The sequence below is a fragment of the Idiotropiscis lumnitzeri genome, chromosome 2 (assembly GCF_059441095.1).
Source record: "Idiotropiscis lumnitzeri isolate Australia: NSW breed Sydney's pygmy pipehorse chromosome 2, RoL_Ilum_1.0, whole genome shotgun sequence".
Lineage (NCBI taxonomy): Eukaryota > Metazoa > Chordata > Actinopteri > Syngnathiformes > Syngnathidae > Idiotropiscis > Idiotropiscis lumnitzeri.
This window is the reverse complement of record NC_142392.1, coordinates 21,835,022-21,862,634: the sequence shown is the minus strand read 5'-3', so window position 1 is coordinate 21,862,634 and position 27,613 is coordinate 21,835,022. Positions and strand designations below refer to the sequence as shown.

Sequence of the window (27,613 nt, the reverse complement as noted above, 5' to 3'; positions counted from 1 at the left end):
CGATTTTTTTGCAGTCAGTGAATGATGAGACGTAGGGCGGAGTCATCGTTCTTTGAAAGTTCATGCTCACTCACCTTTGAAGTGGAATGAAACAATGGACAATATTTGCTTGTCCAGTTTAATCATTGAACAATTATTTCAGTTCCTATGTTATCAATGCTGAGTGGAAACAAACATAGTTATTGTGGTAAATTTCGATGTTGATGTGCGGGTCTGGCCCAGCTCCCCTCCGGACAGGTCGCCGGGCAAGGTTGGCTTGGTGATGGAAAAAACTTCTGACCCACACCGGTGGTTGGAAAAAGATTTTATTGATCTCAGCTGATGTCAGAAGTTCCCAAAAGAAAAAAAGGTCCCTTCCCTTCTTGAGCCTTCCCTTCTTATAGGGAAGGCAAACAAAAGACATGAATATCTAATGCTTGCTTGTTGCATATTCAATTTATCCTGCTGCCTCTCAACTGAGCTTTTCAAACCCTCCCATGGGTTCGAGGCATAGATCCCTTTTCCAGATGCGACTTCTTGGCGCCAGACCCCTCTTCTGTAAACACCTTCCTTGGGGCGCCGATGACCTCTGTTCAAATTCCTGACCTTTCGTACCTGATGTTTGGGGCCCGCTGCCACTCAAAGCTGTAACTTAATACTAGGGAGCTCCAACCCCAAGAGTTGGTATTCCTAAAAGCAGCAATCTCGTCATGGCCATAAAATGGGTTGCATATGTTAGACCTTGTGAAAATACACTACATTATCAAGTCCAAAACAAGAGAAGGAGAACAAAGGAAATTATTACAGGAAAATAAAAATCTGAATTGACATAAAATGGCAACCATATGAGAACAAAAAAATACATTAAAGCAACTCTGGTTACACAGACCAGCTTAAACCAAGTCAGCATTTCTAGCCAATTTCATTGATAAAGAAGACACTGGTTGATGGTTTCTATTACATTCAGAATCATATGTACACTCTTCACACCTTTGCATCAAAAGTCACACAGTCCATCTCATCAGGAATGAACCTCATATGGACTTCACTAAAACATTGTACAAAGGGGTCCATTGCTTTTCACGTGTCATATTTGTGCAAATTCTAAACATTGGTCAAAGGGAGGACGATAGACATGAATACAAGATATGAAAATAAATTGTTACATAGAATAAAATGTGAATTTTGTAAAAATAAAAAATAAAAATCTCACATGAAACACTTGAGCCGTTAATCATAAACATTCTCATTTCATGCTTCTTGATTTTTGCAGCTGTCACTTGCGCATTTGTGTCTCTTGACCATTACCTTCTGTGAGAAGCGTTGGCCACAGACTGAGCAGGCAAAAGGTTTTTCACCAGTGTGCTTTCTCGTGTGAATTTTGAATTTTTCCTTAACAGAGAACCTTTGGCCACAAACTGAGCGAACAAAAGGTTTCTCCCCTGTGTGTGTTCTTGTATGAACTACTCAGCTTCCCTTCGTAGAGAACTTTTGGTCACAAACAGAGCATGCAAAAGATTTCTCACCAGTGTGTATTCTTGCGTGTGCTTTTAAGTTTGGACGATAAGAGAACTTTTGGCCACAAACTGAGCATTCAAAAGGTTTCTCTCCAGTGTGTGTTCTGGTGTGATGTGTTAAGTCTGCCTTAAGAGAGAACATGCGGTCACAACATGAACAGGCATAAGGTTTCTCACCAGTGTGGATTCTGGAGTGATTTACTAAGCCTACCTCCTGCGAGAATATTTTGCCACAAACTGAGCATGTAAAAGGTTTCTCCCCTGTGTGTGTTCTTGTGTGTACTACTAAGCCTCCCTTTAAAGAGAATTTTTGGCCACAGACTGAGCATAAAAAAGGTTTCTCACCAGTGTGTGTTCTAGTGTGTCTATTTAAGCTTGACTGATGAGAGAATATTTTGCCACACACTGAGCATGCAAAAGGGTTGTCACCAGTGTGTATTCTTCCGTGTGTTTTTAAGTTTGGATGAGAAAAGAACCTTTGGCCACAAAGTGAGCATTCAAAAGGTTTCTCCCCTGTGTGTGTTCTTGTGTGAACTACTAAGCCTTCCTTCCTAAAGAACTTTTGGTCACAAAGTGAGCATGCAAAAGGTTTCTCACCAGTGTGTATTCTTACGTGTGTTTTTAAGTTTGGACGAGAAAAGAACCTTTGGCCACAAACTGAGCATTCAAAAGGTTTCTCTCCAGTGTGTTTTCTGGTGTGTAATTTCAAGTTGTCCTTAAAAAAGAACCTTTGGCCACAAACTGAGCATGCAAAAGGTTTCTCACCAGTGTGTGTTCTTGTGTGTATTCTTAAGTTTCCCCTAGTAGAGAACCTTCGGGGACAATGTGAACAGGCAAAAGGTTTCTCACCAGTGTGTGTTCTTATGTGCTCCTTTAAGTTTCCCTTCTTAGAGAATTTGTGGCCACAATCTAAACAGGCAAAAGGTTTCTTCTCAGGCAAGCGATTTTTCACCATTCTCACATCGCTTGTGAAAATTACAAAGGCAGGAATTTGAAGGAATATACAACCGTCTATTTGTGATCCCCCACAGTGGTCTCTATCACCTTGTGTTGTCGTGTGTAGACATGAGCTGCTGCTTGGAGGCTCCGCCCCTCTGCTTGCCTCACTTTGACCTTCATCTTTAGTCTTCATTGATACATTAGTTGATGGCAACTTGCAGATATCTTGTTCTTCCTCAACTTTGATGTGAGGATCCTTTCCCTCTTCTTTCATGCAGGCGTGCTCTCGCACCTCCTCTTTTTTAACATGAGGGGCCTGCTGCTGCTCTTCCTCTTTAAAGTGGGGGATCTCTTCATCCTCCTCTTCCTCTTTAATGTGAGGACAAACGTATTCACTGATGTCTGCAAGACAAGACAAACACATTGTTGCAGGGGCTAATTTGCTGAATCAATTTGGCTGCATACAAGGGACAGGATGGTATGTCAGAATACAGCACGGCAGGTTTGATGGGTTGAGGTTCTTTACTCAGGATTTAAGAGATGGGTAACAAATGATGGATAACATAGATGATAGACTGATAGTCCGCAGTGTCAAAATAACAATAAAGGGATGCATAATGTTCAACCAAATGTCACACAGCTGACACAAATTCGTAGAATAAAACTTAAAGTGGCAAAATGGTGTAGAAAACTCCATAAATGAAATACAATATGAAATGACCAATGGCTTATCTACATTGTATTCTTACTGTCATAATTGGCCAAATAGTTATCCAAAAGAATTTGATCCCAATGAATTTGAAACTGAATTCAAGGCTGCAAAATGTGTTTTTAATTGCTGCAAAAAAAGTTCACCTAGCTAAAAATTAAATGCTGCAAATACTCACATTGAGTAAGACGAGTAAAAATTCAGTAATTCAGTTTTCAGTTAAAATTATCAAGTTAAGCAAGTTCAAATTCAAATTAAGAATATTCAGATTCAGTTTCTAGAGTCACAAATATCAGCCCATACACTTCCCTTAATAATGTTGGAATTTATCTTTATATCAATGTTAGAATTTAATTTTAAACCAATGTAAACTCGAATTAGTAATCTGACTCCAATTTGCGACCTTAACCAACTCTCACTCATCCAACAATATGCGCGCTCGTTCTGCAATAGAAAGGTATCAGGAAGCCGGCATTTTCACGCACGAATGGATTTATTCCCAATACACAGATTTCTACATGGCACCTGGATCTCGAGTCCCTCTCAATACAACTCTACACCTCTCTTGCCACCAGCGAATGTGTTCTAACCCCGAGTTGCCCAGTACTGATTCATACTATACAACATGCAAAAATGGCACAGACAAAGTCATCCTGGCATGATTCTATTGGCTATGTGTATTGCAGTTAACTTTAGCTCGCTCTCATTGGTCTTTCTCCTCCCGCCGAATCCCGTGGCGACTCCTCCTGCTTGTGCTATCCCCCGATGGCCTCTCCTTCGTCCACTGGTCCCGGAGTCATCTCGTCTCGCTCAGCACCATCTGCTTCTAAAACATTCCATTCATGCACAACCCCCGCAACCAGTTTCGCGCCACCAGTTACACTCTCAGCATTTTACAATATCACATTTTCATACATTGGATGCACCAACATCTAATGAACTATGTTAAGCTCAAACTCTTATATTCCTTTAATAGTCAAAAGTATGAAATCCTTTAAGTGTAACTGAAGTTTAGACCATGCTAATGACCAGACACTCAGGAGAGGAATGCAGGAAGATTAGATCACAGCTGCACCACAGGAGGTGTGAACGAGACCCCTCTGAAACAATGGACTTCCATGCCAGGATCACAAAAGTGGCTCCGAGCAGTCTAACCTTTGTTCAGTTTTAAATTGACTGCCATTTACATTATCCTTTAATAACAAACCAACTAGTTTTCTGTTTTTTAAATAACCAATATTTTTTCTAAATTTAAACCGTGCAAAGGGTTAGTAACCTTTATTTAACTTAGAAAATGTGATGAAGTGCTCTTTTATATTGCTTTAGCGACACCATATGTTGTTTCAAAATAACATATTTGAACGACAGAACACAGTGTGTTCTTCCAAACATCCGTTTTCTGAAGCATTCATCTTTTCGGACTAATTTTGAATTGTTTGCTTGTCATCAAGATGCAATCTAGCGTGAAAGCCAACCTGAGCCTTTTCGTCTCCTCTCCGGCCAAACTCCCATCCTATGCCGCTGTGAGAGGCCAGCAGAAAAAAAGTGTTCATAAAATTTCTACTAGGGCTGCACGATATTGGAAAAAAATGACATTGCGATTGTTGGGGAGGCTACGATGTACATTGCAATATTTAAACTCGAAAACTTTTCACCAGATGACTCAAATAGCTCCGTTAGGGAAGACTTTGCTTTGTTTATTATACATCTCTGGGATGGCCACTTGATAGAAATACGTGCGCCACGGAATTTTATACCTTTTGTCCAGCGTGCGGATAATTTTTTTTAAACCTCTTTCGTGACGGCGTTGAGTTGCTTTCGCCCCGTGAAAAGTTATTGCATTCATGATTTGTCGATGCTGTTTGGACTTCTTCACAAGGTGTTATAATAAAGGCGTCTGTCATTGTTTTTGAGGAGATGGTTTTACATCGGGTCCCACTAATGAGTCTGAAGTGGTTCAAATGGTCGGACAGGTTTGTTGTATTACCTCGTGTTGCAGCAACAACGGCGAGGCACTGTCGGCAGAGGGTTTTGTGTGTGTTGTATATTCCTTTTTATGGCTGAAATAATTCCATATTTCGGTTGTTAACCTTCTTTTAGGGGCAAACTCTACTGCCGCCGTCGTCGCTTCCATGTCGCCTGTTCGTCTTTTCAGAGCGCACATGGTGGAGGGGGTGGGGGAGTGGCCAGTGACGGGCAGGAGGGAAGGGGTGATCGAGAAAGGCTTTGTAGAGCAGACAGTAGCTGTGGCGTTATGTTGTACGCGCGAATCAGAGTTACAATAGTAACAATGAGGCTCGACTCCCGTTAGCAGTGCAAACACGGTTAGCCTTTATTTAACGTCTGCCATGCACACATCGCGACAGTTCCCATACGCGCTCACGCACGCAAAGCATCATGGTCAATGTAGGCTGAACAATTCACCATTCGTGACACCTCCCCTCTTAAATCAAACATCCCCAACGTTTGTCTCTATTCAATGAACACAGAATATATATATATCAAAGTCTCTTTGTTCTTTCAATAATAACAACAGTAAACAACAAATGTCGGTGTGCTTATTATGAACTACACACCATTCGACCTAACTTGGGGTAATGAGTAGACTGTCATAATCCCCATGGAAAGGAACAGGGATTATTCTGCCCTGTGTGTCATCCATTTCCATCTAAATAATATACCGGCTGTTAGGCTTCACAACTCTCCCGCTTCTGGTGACTACGGGACCGCTAGGGCCTGCTGCTGGACTACACTCCACAGTCTCTGAATCCGCCTCGATAAATAGCGGTTCTAGTGGAGCAGCTGGTGGTTTTGCTACAGTCTCTTTGTTGACCTGCAGGATGTTCCTGCGGTTCCTTCTCGGAGTGTCACCTCGGCCTGTTTGCATGGTAAAGGACCGTGGCGTCTTCTCCTCTTGCTGTACAACAGCTGTCGTCGTCCATGTTTTCTCTCCGTCGATCTTGAGACGTACCTGATCTCCACTGGCGAGAGGGGGTAGTGATTTTGCTGAGTATCTGCGGTTGTAGAACCTTTCGTAGGTCTGCTTGGCTTGCTCGTCATTCCTCCTCACTCTCTCTAAGTCGGGCCAGGCTGGTTTTAGATTTTCCTTCAGCGTTGGTAGGGTTGTGCGCAGGTTTCTACCTTGTATGAGCTTGGCAGGACTTTCTCGTGTAGGTCCAGTTGGCGTGGAGCGGTAGCACAGGAGTGCAAGATGAGGGTCTTCCTGTTTCAAAATGCCCTTAGCGGTTTTCACTCCACGTTCCGCCATGCCGTTACTTTGGGGGAAATGCGGGCTGGACGTGATATGTTGGAAATCATACCTTTCAGCAAAGTTCTTGAACAGCTCCGCAGAAAACTGAGGGCCATTGTCAGTCCGGACTTCCTCAGGAATGCCGAACCGGCTAAAGGTGCTTTTCATCTTTCCAATCACGGTTTCACTGTTTGTCTTGGGTAGATTGAGGATTTCCAGCCACCTTGAATAGTAGTCGATTATGACAAGGTAGTTTCGACCTTTGTACTCACAGAGATCGGCTGCTATTTTCTGCCAAGGCAGGTCTGGAAGTGGTGTGGTGATTAAGGGTTCACGGTTCTGACTGGGTCGGTTGATGTTGCAATGTCGGCAGGACTGTATAAGTTCCTTCACGTCGCTGGCTATGCCTGGCCACCAGATAGCATTATTATAGCGCTGTCTACACTTTGTTAGTCCCTGGTGACCGTGGTGGATCTTTTGAATCATGTGGTCACGCATGCTACCTGGGATGACGATCTGATTGCCGCGGAGCAGGATTCCGTTAAGTTCACTCAGTGTTCCACGCTCGTGAAAGTATCCGCTTGGCTGGTATGGCTGTAGTTTTGATGCTGTCTGGCCAGCCGTTTTTAACATAGTTGAGGACACGCTGCAACTCACTGTCCGTTTCCGTTTTCGCTTTGATTTGGTCCAGGATTGGCCTCCTCACCCCTATGCTCTCCTCTATAGCATCCACATAGGCCTGTATCTCTCCTTCCAGGTCGCTGGTTTCAGTGGTCTGCAATGGGCACCTTGACAGGGCGTCGGCAGCAACGAGGTTCTTCCCCGGTACGTACACGGCGGTAGGGTTGAATCGCATCAGTCGGATCAGGAGGCACTGGCAGCGGAGGGGCGTAGCATCAAGGTCCTTTGAGTTGATTAGTGTGACCAGTGGCTTGTGATCTGTGTAAAGCTGGTATGACTCTAATCCACACAAGTACGGATAGAAGCGCTCGGATGCCCAGACACCAGCCAGGCATTCTTTTTCGATTTGGGCGTATTTCCTCTCAGCGTCCGTTAGCGTCCGAGAACAGAAAGACACAGGCCGAAGCTTCCCGTCGTGCTCCTGCATCAATAAGCCACCTAGGCCGTAGCTGCTAGCATCTGAGCTAACCACTGTCGGTCTCTGAGGATCAAAGTAGGCCAACACTGGTGCAGAACAGATCTGAGTTTTCACATCTTTGAAAGCACTTTCTTGTCGGGGACCCCAAATCCACGCTCTCTCGGTCTTGAGAAGGTCATTCAAAGGTTGGAGTCGGGTGGACAGGTCGGATACATAGCGACCTACATAGTTCACCATCCCTAGGAACCGACGTAGTTCTGGGACGTTCTCCGGGGCGCTCATGTTTGTGATCGCAGCAACTCTCGCTGGATTGGGTTTGATGCCATCTTTGCTCACAACTTGTCCTAAGAAGTCCAATACTGGTCTAGATAGCTTGCACTTGTCTTTGTTGAGCTTTAGACCCGACTTCTCTATGGTTTCCATCACCTTTCTGAGTCTCACGTCGTGCTGTTGTTTGCTTTCTCCGCTGACCAGGATGTCATCCATATAGCATATCACACCCTCATGCCCTTGTAGTAATTCAGACATTTTCCTCTGAAATATTTCGGGTGCTGAAGTGATGCCGAACGGCATCCTCCTGAAGCAGTACCTTCCCAGGGGGGTGATAAAGGTTGTCAGCAGAGCGGACTCTTTATCCAATGGAATCTGCCAGAAACCGCTGGCCGCATCCAGGCTTGAGAAGACTGTACTCCCTGCTAGCTTGGGGAGGAGGTCATCAATCGTGGGCAGAATGAAGCGTTCTCATTCAACGCTTTCATTGAGCTTCTTCAAGTCGACGCAGATTCTGAGACTTTTGGTCTTTTTGACGACTGGGACCATCGGTGCGCACCATGGCGTTGGCTGAGTCACTTTTTCGATAATCCCCATGGATTCCATGCGTCTTAGTTCTTCCTCTACTTTGGGAAGTAGTGGGACCGGAACACGACGAGGTGTGGCCAGACTGTATGGCTTTGCTCCCTTTTTAAGCACTATCCTCACGGGATCTCCCTTTAAGGTTCCTAGTTCACCGTACACGTCATTGATTTCGTTCAGTCTTTTAATCAGGCCCAATTTGGTAGCCACTGCACGACCAAGCAGATTCTCTCCACTGGATTTTACAACAACTACTCTAAAGTGACAGTCCCGCAGCTTGTTCTGGATCTCAGCTTGAGTTTTGGCAATAAACTGTCCCCTGGTAGCGACCATGCCGCCTGGACTTCCTAGAGATGTTCTCACTGGGTTTAGCTGGGGTTTTTTTGCTCGGCTATTGTAAGTAGCCTCCGTGATGACTGATGTATCAGCTCCCGAGTCTATTTTAAATGTCACTGGAGTGTTGCATATGCTCAGTACTGTGTGCCATGGTGGTTCATCTGTTATCACTTCGTTCACATTTGCTTGGTTTTCAGTGAGTGAGCCGAGGAAGACAGACTCCTCTTCATCACTTTTACAGTTATCTGTATTTTCTATTATCTCTCGCACACTCTTTGTGTAACAAACAATTGCAAAATGTCCCACCTTCTTGCACTTGTTGCATCTCCTTCCTTTAGCTGGGCATTCGTCGGTCTCACTGTGTTCTCTGTTACATTTTCCACACTTTCCATCTTTGGTTTTATCTCTTTTTAGCCTGCCAGCATTAGCCACGCTTTTATTATAGTTTCGCTTCCCTTTGTGTTGGAAGGACTTTACTTCATCCACATTATCTGACGATCCATGTTGTAGTTTCTGTCCTTTAATTAGCTCATAGTGTCTCGCCATCTCTATTGCACTACGTAGGGTCAAATCTTGCTTCATTTGCAGCTTTTGAGACAGTTGTTTGTCACGAATTCCTATGACCAATCTATCTCTCATTTGTTCTTCCTTTTGGGCGCCAAAGTCACAATTTTCAGCTAGCTCATAGAGTTGTCTGATAAACACTTCCACGTTTTCACCAGGCTTTTGCACTCTGGAGTGGAACTTAGCTCTTTCATAAATGACGTTCCTTTTCGGGATGAAATGGGCGTCAAACTTTGCTAACACTGTTTCATATTTTTCTGCATCTGCTTCGGTGTCGAACGTGAAAGACTTGAATATGTGCTCAGCCTCTGCTCCCATTGCATAAATCAGCGCACTGACCTGCACCGACTCATCCTCCTCCATTAGTTTAGTAGTCTCCATTTTATGTTTTTTACCCTTCACCTGTGCAAACCTGAACACTAAGAGCAGAGTTGTTGAACTTACATGTCCGTAGTTGTTTAATGGCAATTTGTTCTGCTTCCTCCCGACCTCCTGGTATGTGGACAGCTCATGTGTTGGTGTAGACCCTCTGACCCGCTGTTGGTTGCAGCCCAGAAACCAGCAAGATCAACAGGTAGTATAAAATCAACTCCACCAGTGTGAGCTTTCGGTTGCTCGCAGAGGGAGATGGTGGGCCCGCAGCCATGGGGTCTCCAGAAGCAGCACAGTTTACGAGTACTGCCCCTTTCCGCCTGGCCAGGACTGCCCGCGGTACTTGCCAGTGCATGGAGTGACAAAGACAGGAAAGGTCACAGCTTACCTGATGGAAAACACAGGGGGAAGGTGGAAGAATAAATACAAGAGTGCATCGTTACAAGTTTGAAAAATAGCACGCAATAAAACGGTCGTCATCAGGCAAGAAAAGGTGCAACAATTGAATGATTAGGCTATCATTAATGTCATGTCATTATCCACACCGCTTATCCTGTACAGGGTCGCGGGAGGGTGCTGGAGCCTACCCCCGCTGACTACGGGCGAAAAGCGCACAACCCCCTAAGCTGTTTGCCGGCCAGTCACAGGACGGACATAGACAAAGTCACTGAGTGGAAACTGAACCCACGCTGCCCGCACAGCACACAACTCGGTCGAGTGTACCATTACACCTTCAGTGACCGCTATAATTAATCTGGAATCAAATATGAAGTATTTTGATTCTTGAAAGTTAATTTTCTCTGCTTTGTGACTCAGAATAAGACGGGCAAACACCGGCATTTACTTTGGAAAACAATGATAAACATTTCTGACTATTTTCTGACATGTCACTAGTCACAAAGTGAATTATTTACAATGCATGGAAAAAGTGGGACTATTTTACAGTTCATGCTGAGTTTCTAGAAAGTCAGCCTGGACCATTTGACTGACCTACGGTCAAAAGTCACGGCGCAAACTGTGAAATTAATGCCAATACCACATGATCGATGGCCAGCGTGTTAAAAACAATGGTAATATTATCGTGCATCACTGGTAAATAATACATTGTGAAATTCAAGACACGCACCCAACAACCCGAGAGATATTTTTCAAATAATCAAAATACAGAAAATGAGAATGAGGTTTATTTGCGAAAATGCGGCTATCTTTTATGTTGCCTGTTTTCCTTTTAAAAAAATTAAACACGCCAAGACAAACAAAAATGAATATGAACAAATTCCTGCCATCTTTTTTGTTAATATATCACAGTCATGTCTCCTACAAAAGAAACAAAAAACAAAGGAAGAGAATAAGCATATTATTGTTATTGTTTTAATAGTTTGCTGAAGTCTCGCTGCCAAAGATGTTAACAGTAGCTATTAGTCAGAATTTTGTCAGGATAATAAATCATCAAGTCAGATTTAAAAAAAAGAAAAGTAAATTAAGGATGAAAAAGACTGTCAAATCGGTGTCAAGTCATATCTGCAGCAAAACTTACTCGACTTTGCTAACATTACAAAAATTGCTACATTTCTTATCGGATTCGTAAAATATTTACCTTTTCAAAGAAGTAGATAAACACCATTCCATTCTGTGTATCTGACATCGACTTACTGAAAACACAATATATCAGCGTAAGAGTATGCAAGCATAAATGGTATTAAACAAATTTTGGTGTTTTCCACTAAACATAAAGCACCACCCGCGAGCTATTAAGTCCGGTGTTTTACTGACAGTTCAGAAGAACAAGGCTTTTATTATTTCTTAAATGATGTTTACGCAGTCTTTATCACTTAATGTCTCATTTCTTAAATAATGTACACAATCCCTCGTACTAAATGCGAGAATGCGCTCTGAAAGGAGCTCTTAAGATTTTACATCAAAATATAAAGCAGCATAATTTATGTTATTTTTCTAAATCATTCAACCTTAATTTATTTACCGAACAATGCTTCTGTTTTATGATGGACTCGTAGTCCGGCACCAGTGCATTTCCATATTGGCAGATTTCTTTTTCTATCTCTCTTCAATATTATTTTCAGGTTTTGGGGCCGTTTGTGCTGGCGGCAGCCGTCTTTACATTTGACCACCTGCGGGCACAATGACAATAAATTCTAAATAGCGATGGTACGCGATACAGTGAACGCTTAATGATACTTGTTAACTCTGGAAACTCTCTGTCTTTAACTATTTCATCCTGGCTGGCCGACTTTTGCGGTAACTTATTTGTTACCAAGTGCAATTTTATTACTCTGTGGGGCAAGCTTCAAAGCAGAGACTTCCCTTTAAACCTTTCTGTGCTCCTATTTTCGTAGGTGTATGCATCTTGCGATGATAAAAAAATCCTTGACTTTATGACGCGTCACTTTTTGACCCATTTTCTCCCTCGCAGCTAAATGAAGGCGATCTGCACCTCCAAAGCTGGCTGGTTGAATGGGATCGTAGTACAATTTTTTCAACCAACGCTTAACGCTCATGACGGTTTATGATTTAGTGACAAACGTCACATTGTTATTTGTCTAAACACACAGACGCAAAAGCATATTTTTAAAAACATCCATTTTTAATTGAATGAAATACAAAAATATGACAAGGTTAAGTCTGGTTACACATGATAAGGATTCTCTAAGACGTAAAAAGTCTATAGGTCAGGGTTAAAACAGATGGATTAACTTTTGATTCTAACAGGTCTTCAAACATCTTCAATTCGTGCGCGAGATCCACAGGTTGTTGATGACAGAGACGGTATCTTATCACATCGTTAAACAACGTGAGTATGCTAAGTCACTTATCTCATTTTCCAAAATATTTTGAAACGTGTCGATTGAACCCGAGCGACTCAAAGTAGCTTCTATAGCCAAAAAGCGATAATTTTCTCAACACATTACCCATTTTTAGTCAAAGTTAATATTTTCTATAAGATATTCTTCGAAAATATCAAGTTGATCACGATATATCATACAACATACGCTCTCATCCACTTTAAGGCGGTCCGGTAAGTCCTTTACGAGTGCTAAGTCCACCATTAAGATCTCTGCAACTCGCTTGACTGTTTCTTTATCCGTTTTTACAGAACACAAATCCAACAAGTAGTGAATACAGGGTAAAAACTTTTTATCGCAAAGGATTGGCATGATGCGCTCATATTGCAGTCTTAGATAATAACTATTGCATAGGTATCTATAGCTATGCAAACAACCCCGTTTTTTGTGATACTTTATCACAAAGCGTCTGACCATGTAAAGAATCGCCGCTTTAACAACTATTACGACATCCATATCAACCCATCCCTTAGGAGGATCAACCCATGACATATGTTGTACATCATCCTTGGAAATAGGTGCAGGTCCGGGGTCAGGGTCGTTGACGGTCTGAACCTTAGCGGGCTCAAGCGAACGGTTTGAGAACTCTTGTTCGGACCAACTAGGTACTCGTACCTCCTTGATTTGTGGAGATTCAGCCTTGTCGGACCAACTGGGCTGTTGTACCTTCGCATTTTGTGAAGATTCTGCCGACGAGGTGGGGGTCATCGGAGGTGTCGACGGCGGCGTCATTGAAACGGGACGGCTCCACCCTGAATATGATGGCTCGCCAGTGTTGTACGAGGCTACAACAGGGGTTGGTAAGATTCCCGTACCGCCCACCCATAAAGAGTATGATGGTCCTGCCTGGTCCTCGTCTGTTTTTGTAGGGGTTCCATCCTGGTCTACATTTGTACAGGCGTCAACCTGTTCCATGTTTGCAGTTGTCAGGGTTTCTACACCAACAACGTTTTCAACCATAGTCATGTCATGGCCGCATGTAGGTTCATCCACACCGCTATCTGTAATACAAAGATACCATGATTAAATATTATATAGCTATATAGTTAAAGATTAATTGCAACGTTTACCTGAAGAGATTTCTGCAATGTTGTTAGAAACCTGATCAGGTGCAACGATGGTTGTCACCCTTCTCGGTGTGATGTCCATGACCATGCGGCGTCTTGTTCTGAGCGTCTTCATTTTTAGAGTAGGTCTGGCTCTTCAGCCGGAAAAATTGGTTTGTCTGTGCAGAGCGTGACTTGGGCTTTGGCTGTACTGAGACTGGGGTCGGGATATGATAGTAGGGGATGTGCTTATTTTTGACAGAAGCGTGATTCTGGGGGGCGGGCGGTGTTGTTTATGCTTACAAACACGACCACAACTTGGTGGTCGTCTGTCTGTCCAACTATAGATAAGAAATACGTGAAAACATGTCAAAGCTTGTTGCAAAGATGACTTGGGGATGTCTACAGACAAGATGATGTTCCTCCTTGAAAGGTAAAATAATTGGTAAAACAACCTTAATGATATCTTAGCTTAGCTGCTATTTCTTAACCTAAACGCATGTTGTTTCTTAGCTGTATTCTATTTTCTTAACCTAAATGTATATTGTTTCTTAACCTAACTACATACTATTTCTTAGCTGTACGCTGTTTCTTAGCAGCATGCTATTTATTATATATATATATTTATACTATAATATATATCTATAATAATATATAATATTCTAATATCTAATATTTCTTTGCTTACCTGTATAAACTACAAACATGAGGGTTGCCTAGCTGTGTGCTATATTCTTAACCTAGCTGTATTCTATTTCTTAACCAGGCTGGTTGCTATTTTACTCAGCGTATGGACTACAAAAAAGGACTACAAACATGGGGGCTGCCGCCAGTAGGAAGGATGTGACGTACAGGGAAATAGGAGGGTGCGAGGGGCGGGAGGGGTGGAGACATCACCCTTCATTTTTCTCGCCCGGGGCGGGATAAATGACGGCGTTTGACTGTCCAAATGTAGCCAACAAATACATGTCCAGACATGCAAACATGACTAGGCAGATTTTACAAAAAGGCAAGGGGTCTGACGACCGGATGTCGACAGTTGCCTGCCACTCACTATCTTTTGAAACACCTTGAGGCTGCTGCAGGCTTGGAGGGTGTCTATGGCCGGCGTCTTGCCCGGACAACCCCCCAAGCCTGCACAATACCATGTTTAAACTTATGTCGCTGGGAATATGTCCAGACATGTTTGCAAAAAGGGCAAATATCAACCGAATAAACATATTATTCAAAGGTAATAACAACGCCTGCTCTTCTCAACTCATATTATTTCACTCGTTTAATTTAATTTTATACATCTACATTATTTAATTAGATATAGCTCATTTCATTGGATGCTTTATATACTTCAGATATTAAAATATGGATGACCTATATCCACCGAATAAACATCTTATTCAAAGGTAAAAACAACGCCTGCTCTTTTCAACCCATGTTATTTCACTTATTTCATTTGGTTTTATTTATTTAAATAGAACATTGCATTGGATGCTTTATATACTTCAGATATTAAAATATGAATGACATAAGTACAGTTTGGGAGGGGGACACACGCACGCAGGGAACACATTGTTTTTAACATAAGAAGCATACAGCTTGGGAGGGGGGCTTGGCCCACACGCACGTAGGGGACACATTGTTTTTACTACTGAGGGCAATCAAGGGAGGGGGGCTTGGCCCACACACACACACACACACACACACCCACGCCCGTGGGGAACACATTGATTTTGATAGAAACGTAATTCTGTAGGCGGGGTCCACTTCGACAAAAGCGTAATTCTGTAGGCGTGGTATTAAGGCTTCAAGGGCAGGGAATATGTAAATATTTTTAAATAGGTGGCTGGAGATTGGATAGTTTGAACACAGGGGGCGGGGATAGCGGCCATTTTGGACAAAAGCGTAATTCTGTAGGCGGGGACAACGAGACAAAAGCGTAATTCTGTAGGCGGGGTTATGACGTCATCAAAATTTGAAAAAGCGTAATTCTATTATCTCTCACGTCCTACGATGTGACAATCGTGCATGCGCACATCGCAATCGTGATGTTCAAACCGCACATCGTGCAGTCCTATTGGAAAGTTATCTAGATGAGAGGAATCAGTATGTACAGTGTAACAATTTAAACTCAAACAACTTGAAGATAACTCCCACAAGGGTCTGTGCTTGGTCCTAAACTAGTTCTACTTTATATCAATGACATTTGCTGTGTTTCTAAACTTTTTAAAAAAAGTTATATTTGCTGATGACACAACTCTCTGGAGAAAGAATCAAGCGGCCGCTGAATACCGTAGAAAACCAATTAAATATATTTTAAAAAACTGGTTTGACACGGATAAATTATCCTTTAATTTAAACAAAACGCAGAGGTCGTAGGTTTGATCCCGGCTCTGGCCTTCATGTGTGGAGTTTGCATGTTCTCCCTGTGCCAGTGTGGGATTTCTCCGGATATTCCGGTTGGCTCCCACACTCCAAAAACATGCATGGTAGGTTGATTGGACACTCTAAATTGCCCCTAAGTATGAGTGTGAGCGCGGATGGTTGTTTGTCTTTGTGTGCCCTGTGATTGGCTGGCAACCAGTCCAGAGTGGCGCCTGCCACTGTATCCAGAAACTGTTCAAAATCAGAGAGGGTGGGTTGAAGCAGTGTCAAACTCCAGTACTCGAGGGCCGGTGTCCTGCATATTTTCCATCTCTCCCGGCTGCAACACACCTGATTCAAATGAGCAGGATACTTATCAGTCTTCTTCAGGTGGGTTGCAGACGGGAGAGATACGATAACATGATGATTATAAGATCTGTATTGATTTTTTTTTTTATTTCATAAATGTTTAATAAATGAAATTTTTAAAAAATTCTAATATTGCCACGCTTATCTCTCTGCTGTGACGTAGAACTCCGAGACTAGAAAAGCCGAAGTCCAAGAGGGGGCGTGCCAATTTTTTTTTTTTCATAAATCTAATCAAGAAAAAAAAATCCCTTAAATCACTACAGTCTTTTTTTTGTACTGATGTAATTTTTACATGCAAACCTATTATATAAGTGCCAATGTTAAGCTCATTCAAGCATCCAACAGACGGATCTCATTTATGATTTTAAAACGTGTTTGTTTTACTTGAGGCAACACGGGCCATTTTTTTATAGTTTGTAAATGCTTGATTTATGTTGACTAATTTTGCTAAATTTACCCCCTGCCAAGCAAGCTAAGCTAAAACAAGCTAAGCTAAACTATGCGATGCTCATTTGGGCCCAGACGCTCGAAAGTGCATCGAGGCGACTTAAAGTAAAGAATAAGTTTTAACATAAGATGTACAAGTCTACAAAAGTAGCAATGGACGTCTGCGTTTCATCTCTTGTGCACATGTGGTTCAAATTTGAGGGAAATGCAGCGCTGAGCGCTTAAGAAAAATAAAAATAAACGCAACCCAGCGTAAAAACTACGGCAACACCACTTGAACAAAATTGTCACTCGCGATTGTTTCGCTCCTGCCAGCATCCTTTGCGACTTTCCTCTTCCTCTTTCCTGCTGTAAGATCGTTTTGTGCGGCTGTTTGTGCGAATAAGCATTGGATGCTGAGCAATAAATGACAAAGCTCTTTTAATTCACCCTGCATGTTAGGGCAGTTTCATTCGCCTGTCTATTTATCCCACCAAGAATTATCTTCCGAAGTTCAAGGAAGTCATTTGTGTTGTTTATTTTGTATGATGCTTCCTGAAAAGTTGATTCACCCGTTCTGGCAATGTCCGTAGACCATTAAGTTTTGGAAAGATGGATCAAGATTTATCCTTGATAATATTGACTCTGAATTTCATTCTTTGTTGGAAAAATGTACTGTTTGGTTTCTTCAAGAACGAAGGTAAAACAGCGAAGCAACTATTTATAATAAATTTGATAATTATTCGAGAGAAATTCCATTTTGGGTGCGTAATAATAACTGTTTTTGGTTTGTTAATGTTAATAAAGTAAATAAAAAGGTAATGTAAATTCGTGTAAGAAAAAAAATTATTTTAGTATTCTGTTAGAAATGGTGTTTATTCACTGCAGAAGAACACGTGTGAAGAGTAGTCGCAAAGCAGGGCAGTCCGTCCCGGGGATGGAGGGGTGCATATATATATATATATACATATACATATATATATATATACATATATATACACATATATATTTCCACATATATATACATTTATATACATATATATACACATATATACATGTACATATATATTAGGGCTGGGCGATATGACCTCAAATCAATATCCCGATAAATTGGGCAATTTTACCTCGATAACGATAAATGCACGATAAATTTCCCCTGTGGACCAAAATCAAAATAAATGCAGGAAATGCATATTAACTGTTTTTTTAATTGACCAACTGGTACACATTACTTTCAATGAAAAATAAACGTACACAAATCATTTGTATAAACATTCCAAATAGCTTGCTTTACATGACTTGAACAATGTCACAAAAAACAGGAGAAAAAGGGTTCCTCTTACAAAATCAAAACAATCTAAATAATGCCATGTTCAAAGGAGCTAGTCGCCTGTAAACAAAATGCTAAATAAAATGAAAAAAATGTCAATGGAATGCCAAGGCCAAGTAAACGAGTGTGCTTCATCAGGAAAATGTGCCATCTCGAGTACTCCGAAGCGCGGTCGCCACTAGTCGTCTTTTTACTGCACATTCAGGCTCAAACAGGGATCCATGTTGCGACTCGACCACATGTCGGATGTGGATGCAAAATGCTCGACATGTCTCCGCTCCCGTCCCAATGTTGTCCATATTGGGAAATACGGTTTGTAACAAATATTTTCGTACCTCTTGTCGACTACTTTCATGAGGCGTTTCAATCCTGTGTGCTCCACTGTAACTAGAGGAGCTTTATCTTTAGCTATGTGCTAGGCTATCCCGCCCACCTCTTAGACGTTCTCTTGTATGGTGTCGCCTCCGTTATGGGCTGTTGTTACTTGTCCAAACTTGCTCCTCACTTTGAACTTTTAGCACAGCATGGTTGTCTTGTGGGTGGTGAAAAAGAAAAGGTTGGACGCGGTGTTTCGGGTGCTTACGACGCACTTTGTAGTTCGTGTTCTTTTGCTCAAACATCGTCTTTATGGAACCCAAAACATTTCCGAATGACAGATGTCTAATTTATTTTTGGGACAAGCGCGACAGGAACAATTTCAACGAACGTTACCTCATCTTCAGCCGTGTCAGCCGCTTCAGGATTTGAATCGCCAGCTACGAACGCGTCTTCTGTTTACATTCTTGTTCAGCTGGGTGGAGTCACGTGACCACTCGCGCTGTAGCCGTCTTAAAAGGGCATGAACATCGCCGCAGACAGAAAAGACTTTTCTTTTCCTTGTTTTTAGACACCAAATTTACCCACTTGGACAAAATGATGTCGGTCATTGTAATACATTTTGGTAACGGTAAATTTTCGGTTTATCGCCCAGCCCAACTAGATGGGGACGGGTTGCTAGATGTCGACGGGGTCCTTCGGAAGCTGCGCGCTTGCTAATGATGTCACGCTTAATACGTATTTTTCAAATATTTTTCTTTGCCTCTGTGTTTGTTTTTACCCCTGGCTGTTCTATTTGCATATTTTGATTCGCTAAATACAAAAATAAAACAAAATAACTGCATGCCCGCCACGTTGGCAAGTCAGCTCCCGCGTAACTTCCGCCTGTGCCCCCGAGAAACCACTGCTGCCAGTAGTGGAACGTTTGCGTTTCTCCTGCCAGTGGGGGGGTTGACTAATTACTGTGGGGGTGAGCAAGACAGTCTGTGTAGTCTCTACAATGAAGAGCATAGTGTAGCGTGCTGCTTTTATGAAACAAACCAAAAGTTTCCGTGTTTAAAAAAAAAAAATGCACATCCGACGATGTGACTATTGCACATGGGCACATTGCAATCGCAATGTTAAAACCGCAGATCGTGCAGGCCTACTTTCTACTGCTGCTGCATGATTTAGAAATTAATTTATTTATTATGACAGTATTTAAAGTGACACTGTTGCCATTTTTAGACACCGCGGGACACAGTTTCCCTGAATCACCACCCTTATCTAATCATCCAGGATTAAAAAAAAAAGCTATGAGCATACTATTTTAACATATTACTACTATTATATATATATATATATATATAAGATTATTGATGTATTGCACTGGAGAGGGGAGCCCTCTAATCTCGTTGCACACTTGAGTACAATGACAATAAAGGGATTTCTAATTCTAATTCTATGTTGCCCTTTCAATTACATGCTACTTTGTGTTGGTGGATCACAAAATTCAATGGAACAAATAAATAAATAAAACATTTGAATTGGAGTTATAAGGTGGCAAAATGTGGAAAAAGTTGAAGTGGTATGAAAACAGTTTCAAGGCACTGTATGTAACAAAACATTTCACCCCATCACTATTTCAAAATAAAATAAAAATGGTTTCGCTCATGATCAGTATTTTTGTCTGAAAGGCAGCCAATAATGTAGAGAGGGTCAGGCAAAATGATCTGACACATTTGTAAGGTTAAATAAAAGGCAAATAAAGTACAGAAATGAAAGTGTTTTTATTTTCGAAAAGTACATAAATTACATGAAAAAATGGCATTTTAATTTTTTTATTTTTCAACGTATGGGCATAAATGTAAATACACAAGTTCTGAAAAAAATCCGCGAGAGGAATTGATTTAAAAAAATGTTGGAAAGGTCCAATTCTAACTGGGATTAACTGACACAGTCTTCATTTAATTGCTTTATGTGTTGCTGTCGCCCGCCCAATTTAACCATTTCCGATCGGTACTTTTCATATTACTTTTTTTATTAGTATTACTTTTATTGTGTGTGATTTATTACTGCTTGCGTGGGGAAATGTGTGCTGAAACGGGATCAAATCACACATGATTGGACGTTAATGTCAAATTCAATGCAACTTGTGGTCGGATGAAGGTCTCGCCATTAAAAACAAACATCAGACGTCGTAAAAGGGCTTCGTACACGATCGTGAGTTAGAACAAGAGGTGAACAAACCTGCTCCACGTGAGCCAACAGTAGACTTCTTAATTACAGCGTCGTTGTCCTCTTTTGCAGCACCAAGTTCCACCTCGTATTCGGCCGTTTTTCTTGCGCACATTTTTATAACACAATTAAAACACGTGCCGCTCACACTTGATCTCTGCTGAGCGACGTGTTGATCCCAAACTCGACTCTTTGTTAGCGGCTAGCAAGCTAAGCTAAGCTAAAACAAGCTAAGCTAACTAGGCCGAGAAGCTCCAACGCGCATCGAGACGACTTAAAGCGAGGAAGAATATTTAACAATATATTTAAGTCAACAAAAGTACCGATAGACGTCTGCGTTGAGTCTCTTGGGTACATTCGATGCAATTTCTGGACACTGTAGGGCTACGTGTGCTAAGTTAAGCGAAAGGTCAAAGGCATTTTGCGCACGTCACGTCCGCTCGTTGTTGATTGGTTCATTTCGCTGTCTGAGTTTAGGGACCGTCCACAAGTTACAAGCCTTGAATCCGGCTGGAAATTGCAGACCTACTCGCTGCAGCTCAAAATGTGCAATGTGACAAAATATTAACCTAAACTCAGTGAATTAACATTTTCTCGTTCTGGTGGCTGTAGTAAATGTCAGAGTGACGCCTCTAATTACTACACATACAAGTTTCATCATCTATATAATTTTTGATAAGTAGGCGCGAACAGGAAAACGTGCTTTACGTGATTCCGGGTGAATTTATTTGTCAATTTATGGCAAAATAACCAATCTGATGAACATTTAACGTGGAGTAGTCGGTGGCATGAATAGTCTCTAGTATGAACTGCCCGTTGAATATCACACCTCAGCATTTCAATTATAATGAAATCCAGGCTTTAAAACGTTAATTTTGTTCATGTCAAGCCTTTCTGGGGCTGGCATGTTGGCTTTTTCTGATCGTTGACTTGCTGCATGATCCAAGAGCGCTTAAGTTTGAGGCCACAAAGTGATGGCCGGACGTTCTCCTTCAGGATCTTCTGGAAAACAGCAGAATTATTTTTTCCGGCAATCACAGCAAGTTGCAAGTTCTCCTGAGGAAGTAAAGCTGCCCCAGACTATCACACAGCCAAAAAATGTGCCACTGGGCAGCCTTGTAGCCACGCCCCCCAAAAAATCTATCAAATTGAAATGGTGACAACGAGCCTAAAACGGATCACTCAATTTTTCTGCAGTCAGCTAATGATGAGATGTCGGGCGGAGTTATCGTTGTTTGAAAGTTCATGCTCACTCACCTTTGAAGTGGAACAAAACAATGGACAATATTTGCTTGTCCAGTTTAATCATTGAACAATGACTTCAGTTCCTATGTTATCAATGCTGAGTCGAAACAAACATAGTTATCAAGTCCAAAACAAAAGAAGGAGAACAAAGGAAATTATTACAGGAAAAATAAATACATAAAATGGCAACCATATGAGAACAAAAAAATACATAAAAGCAACTCTGGTGACACTGAACAGCTGAAACCAAGTCAGCATTTCTAGCCAATTTCATTGATAAAGAGGACACTGTTTGATGATTTCTATTACATTCAGAATCACATGTACACTCTTCACACCTTCACGCATAAAAAGTCACACAGTCCATCTAATCAGGAATGAACCTCATATGGACGACACTAAAAGATTGTATAAAGGGGTCTATTGCTTTTAACGTGTCATATCTGTGCTAATTCTAAATATTTGTCAAAGGGAGGATTATAGACATGAACACAATATGTGAAAATAAATTGTTACATAGAATAAAATAATGTGAATTTTGTAAAAATAATAAAAAATAATCTCACATGAAACACTTGAGCCGTTAATCGTAAACATTCTCATTTCATGCTTCTTGATTTTTGCAGTTGTCACTCGCGCATTTGTGTCTCTTGACCATTACCTTCTGTGAGAAGCGTTGGCCACAGACTGAGCAGGTGAAAGGTTTTTCACCAGTGTGCTTTCTCGTGTGAATTTTTAATTTTTCCTCAACAGAGAACCTTTGGCCACACACTGAGCAAACAAAAGGTTTCTCCCCTGTGTGTGTTCTTGTATGAACTACTAAGCTTCCCTTCCTAGAGAACTTTTGGTCACAAACTGAGCATGCAAAAGGTTTCTCCCCTGTGTGTGTTCTCGCATGAACTACTAAGTTTCCCTTCGTAGAGAACTTTTGGTCACAAACTGAGCATGCAAAAGATTTCTCACCAGTGTGTATTCTTGCATGTGCTTTTAAGTTTGGACGATAAGAGAACTTTTGGCCACAAACTGAGCATTCAAAAGGTTTCTCTCTAGTGTGTGTTCTGGTGTGACGTGTTAAGTCTGCCTTAAGAGAGAACATGCGGTCACAACATGAACAGGCATAAGGTTTCTCACCAGTGTGGATTCTGGAGTGATTTACTAAGCCCACTTTCTGCGAGAATAGTTTGCCACAAACTGAGCATGTAAAAGGTTTCTCCCCTGTGTGTGTTCTTGTGTGAACTACTAAGCCTCCCTTTAAAGAGAATTTTTGGCCACAGACTGAGCATACAAAAGGTTTCTCACCAGTGTGTGTTCTAGTGTGTCTAATTAAGTTCGCCTGATGAGAGAATATTTTGCCACAAACTGAGCATGCAAAAGGGTTGTCACCAGTGTGTATTCTTGTGTGTGTTTTTAAGTTTGGACGAGAAAAGAACCTTTGGCCACAAACTGAGCAAACAAAAGGTTTCTCCCCTGTGTGTGTTCTTGTATGAACTACTAAGTTTGCCTTCCTAGAGAACTTTTGGTCACAAACTGAGCATGCAAAAGGTTTCTCCCCTGTGTGTGTTCTTGCGTGAACTACGAAGTTTCCCTTCGAAGAGAACTTTTGGTTACAAACTGAGCATGCAAAAGATTTCTCACCAGTGTGTGTTCTAGTGTGTCTATTTAAGCTTGCCTGATGAGAGAATATTTTGCCACAAACTGAGCATGCAAAAGGTTTCTCCCCTGTGTGTGTTCTTGCGTGTGTTTTTAAGTTCGGACGGGAAAAGAACCTTTGGCCACAAACTGAGCATTCAAAAGGTTTCTCTCCAGTGTGTTTTCTGGTGTGTAATTTCAAGCTGTCCTTAAAAGAGAACCTTTGGCCACAAACTGAGCATGCAAAAGGTTTCTCACCAGTGTGAGTTCTTGTGTGTATTCTTAAGTTTCCCCTAGTAGAGAACCTTCGGGGACAATGTGAACAGGCAAAAGGTTTCTCACCAGTGTGTGTTCTTATGTGCTCCTTTAAGTTTCCCTTCTTAGAGAATTTGTGGCCACAATCTAAACAGGCAAAAGGTTTCTTCTCAGGCAAGCGATTTTTCACCTTTCTCACATCGCTTGTGAAAATTACAAAGGCAGGATTTTGAAGGAATATAGGACCGTCTATTTGTGATCCCCCACAGTGGTCTCTATCACCTTGTGTTGTCGTGTGTTGACATGAGCTGCTGCTTGGAGGCTCCGCCCCTCTGCTTGCCTCACTTTGACCTTCATCTTTAGTCTTCATTGATACATTAGTTGATGGCAACTTGCAGATATCTTGTTCTTCCTCAACTTTGATGTGAGGATCCTTTCCCTCTTCTTTCATGCAGGCGTGCTCTCGCACCTCCTCTTTTTTAACATGAGGGGCCTGCTGCTGCTCTTCCTCTTTAAAGTGGGGGATCTCTTCATCCTCCTCTTCCTCTTTAATGTGAGGACAAACGTATTCACTGATGTCTGCAAGACAAGACAAACACATTGTTGCAGGGGCTAATTTGCTGAATCAATTTGGCTGCATACAAGGGACAGGATGGTATGTCAGAATACAGCACGGCAGGTTTGATGGGTTGAGGTTCTTTACTCAGGATTTAAGAGATGGGTAACAGATGATGGATGACATAGATGATAGACTGATAGTCCGCAGTGTCAAAATAACAATAAAGGGATGCATAATGTTCAACCAAATGTCACACAGCTGACACAAATTCGTAGAATAAAACTTAAAGTGGCAAAATGGTGTAGAAAACTCCATAAATGAAATACAATATGAAATGACCAATGGCTTATCTACATTGTATTCTTACTGTCGTAATTGGCCAAATAGTTATCCAAAAGAATTTGATCCCAATGAATTTGAAACTGAATTCAAGGCTGCAAAATGTGTTTTTAATTGCTCCAAAAAAAGTGCTCCTTGCTAAAAATTAAATGCTGCAAATGCTCACATTGTGTAAGACTAGTAAAAATTCAGTACAGTGAAACCCCGCTACTTCGCGGTTCACCTTTTGCGGGTTCAGTGCTTCGCGGGTCTAAAAAATATTCGGGGGCATTGTAGTTTCGCCGAGCGGCACAAGGGAGCGCTGAAGCGGTTAGACGGCCGGCGTGCGCCGAAGAGGAGAGTGGACGAAGAAGAGAGTGACGAAGAAGAGCAGGTTCCCCCGGACACGATTGGTGGCGACGTTTCGCGCGGTTCGGACCGTATCAGAGCTCCGGCCGGCGTGCGTGGCAGTTAAACCGTAGATGAGCACCTTCCCCGGGCACGGGCGGTGCCAAACGGCCCCTAAGTTTAACCGAATGGGAGCTCCCGAGGAGGAGGGCATGCTCGCGTCACAGTAAGCCGAAGAGGAGCACCTTCCCCGGGCACGGGCGGAGCGCGAGGCTGTCAGTTATGAATGAATAAATAAATAAATAAATGAAGAATGCCACCTTTCATTTCACTGTCATGATCCGTGCCTGTCATGCCGCGTGTGTTTTTGTTTTTTCAGCTGTGTGGGCGTTCCTCCAGCAATAGTCTCGCGCCATGCCGTCAGCTGCTGCGAGACGCGCTGATTACACTGACTATATTGTGATTATAATAAATATTGTAACGTTGTATAATAAATCAGGCCAATTTGTCCATCAGCGAACGCTTTTATTATTAAGCCAAAAACGGCTGCTGTTGGCCGCAACCACGCCGATCAGAGAGAGAGAGCAACACAACGACAACAACATAACATTCACTCCCCCGCTGCCTTCACAGCCTCCACAGAAAAGAGGAAAACACAGAACCCTTAAACCATTTACAAAGTCGCTACACTATCTTTGTATCACCACCTTTTTTCCCGTGTCTGCGCTTGGAGAGTCCTGTTCAATCCTCCAGTTCTGCTGGAGGATCATAACATTCACAGGGCACACCGGACGGCGTACCAGCAGGTAAAAGTCGAAGTAATTAAATAAATACAAAAAGAAGTAATTGAATAAATACAAAAATAATGGCTGGGGAATAAAAACACAAGTTTTAATAATAATTTGTTTTTTTTTTTATTATAACATGAATTTCACTCTCTCTCTCTCTACCCATATATACATACCTATATATATACATACATACATACATATATACATACATATATACATATATATATATATACATATATACATACATATATATACATACATATATATACATACATATATATACATACATATATATACATACATATATATACATACATATATATATACATACATATATATATACATACATATATATATACATACATATATATATACATACATATATATATACATACATATATATACATACATATATACATACATATATACATACATATATACATACATATATACATACATATATACATACATATATATATACATACATATATATATACATACATATATATATACATACATATATATATACATATATACATATATACATACATACATATATACATATATATATATATTTTTTAAGCATTTTTGAAGGTGTGCCGCTACTTCGCACCTATATATATTTATATAAATATATATTTATATTTATATATATATATATATATATATATATTTATATATATATTTATATTTATATATATATATATATATATTTATATATATATTTATATTTATATATATATTTATATTATATATATATATATATATATATATATATATATATATATATATATATATATATATATATTTATATAAATATATATATATATATTTATATAAATATAAATATATATAGGTGCGAAGTAGCGGCACACCTTCAAAAATGCTTAAAAAAAAATATATATATATATATAAATATATATATATATATATATATATATATAATGTGTGTGATTTATTACTGCCTGCGTGGGGAAATGTGTGCTGATACGGGATCAAATCACACATTATTGGACGTTAATGTCAAATTCAATGCAACTTGTGGTCGGATGAAGGTTCGGATGAAGGTCTCGCCATTAAAAACAAACATCGGACGTCGTAAAAGGGTTTCGTACACGATCGTGAGTTAGAACAAGAGGTGAACAAACCTGCTCCACGTGAGCCAACAGGAGACTTCTTCATTACAGCGTCGTTGTCCTCTTTTGCAGCACCAAGTTCCACCTCGTATTCGGCCGTTTTTCTTGCGCACATTTTCATAAAACAATTAAAATTATGAAAACATTTGCCGCTCACTCTTGATCTGTGCTGAGCAGCGTGTTGATCGCAAACTCGACTCTTTATTAGCAGCTAGCAAGCTAAGCTAAAACAAGCTAAGGTAACTAGGCCGAGAAACTCCAACTCGTATCGAGACGACTTAAAGCGAGAAAGAACATTAAACATAAGATACTTAAGTCAACAAAAGTACCGATAGACGTCTGCGTTGAGTCTCTTGGGTACATTCGATACAATTTCTGGACACTGTACGGCTACGTGTGCTAAGTTAAGCGAAAGGTCAAAGGCATTTTGCGCACGTCACGTCCGCTCTTTGTTGATTGGTTCATTTCGCTGTCTGAGTTTAGGGACCGTCCACAAGTTACATGCCTTGAATGCGGCTGGAAATTGTAGACCTACTCGCTGCAGCTCGTGACGTCACCCAGCCCCCCATTTTCATCCAAATGGGTCGGGAATGGTGCCATTCGTTTGTGCTATCAAAAGTTTCGTTTGTGCCGCTACGGTTCTAGAGATATTACACTTTTTCATTTCTAACTGTGACGTCACGACCACTCGAGCTGCGGCGTCAGTCTTCATGCCGTCGTTCGAACAAGGAGGGAGGTGTCGTGCTACCACGCTCAGTGAATCACACGAATCACTCGTTTTCTTCTTAATTCC

At 41.2% G+C, this 27,613-nt stretch overlaps 1 protein-coding gene and 1 pseudogene across 2 annotated transcripts; both read right to left on the bottom strand.

The window, feature by feature from the left end:
- Positions 1-305: 305 nt before the first annotated feature.
- LOC148341963 (uncharacterized) lies at positions 306-20,974 on the bottom strand. Its single transcript, XM_088288731.1, has 2 exons — positions 20,552-20,974; positions 306-2,837 (listed from the first exon to the last, which is right to left on the bottom strand). Exons 1-2 carry the CDS (start codon positions 20,652-20,654, stop codon positions 1,447-1,449), a joined length of 1,494 nt encoding a protein of 497 aa, XP_088144857.1. The 5' UTR covers positions 20,655-20,974; the 3' UTR covers positions 306-1,446.
- A 1,639-nt stretch (positions 20,975-22,613) lies between these two features.
- LOC148341962 (uncharacterized) lies at positions 22,614-27,250 on the bottom strand (annotated as a pseudogene). Its single transcript, XR_015842170.1, has 2 exons — positions 26,833-27,250; positions 22,614-24,247 (listed from the first exon to the last, which is right to left on the bottom strand). The product of XR_015842170.1 is annotated as an uncharacterized LOC148341962 (transcript).
- Positions 27,251-27,613: the final 363 nt, after the last annotated feature.

Bases quoted from the DNA above. Each gene is read 5' to 3' on its own strand.
- LOC148341963 (XM_088288731.1), bottom strand. From the start codon at position 20,654: ATGTGCGCAAGAAAAACGGCCGAATACGAGGTGGAACTTGGTGCTGCA. The intron at 2,838-20,551 runs GTTTGTTCACCT...CTTGTCTTGCAG, and splicing joins TGTTGGCTCACGTGGAGCAG to ACATCAGTGAATACGTTTGT.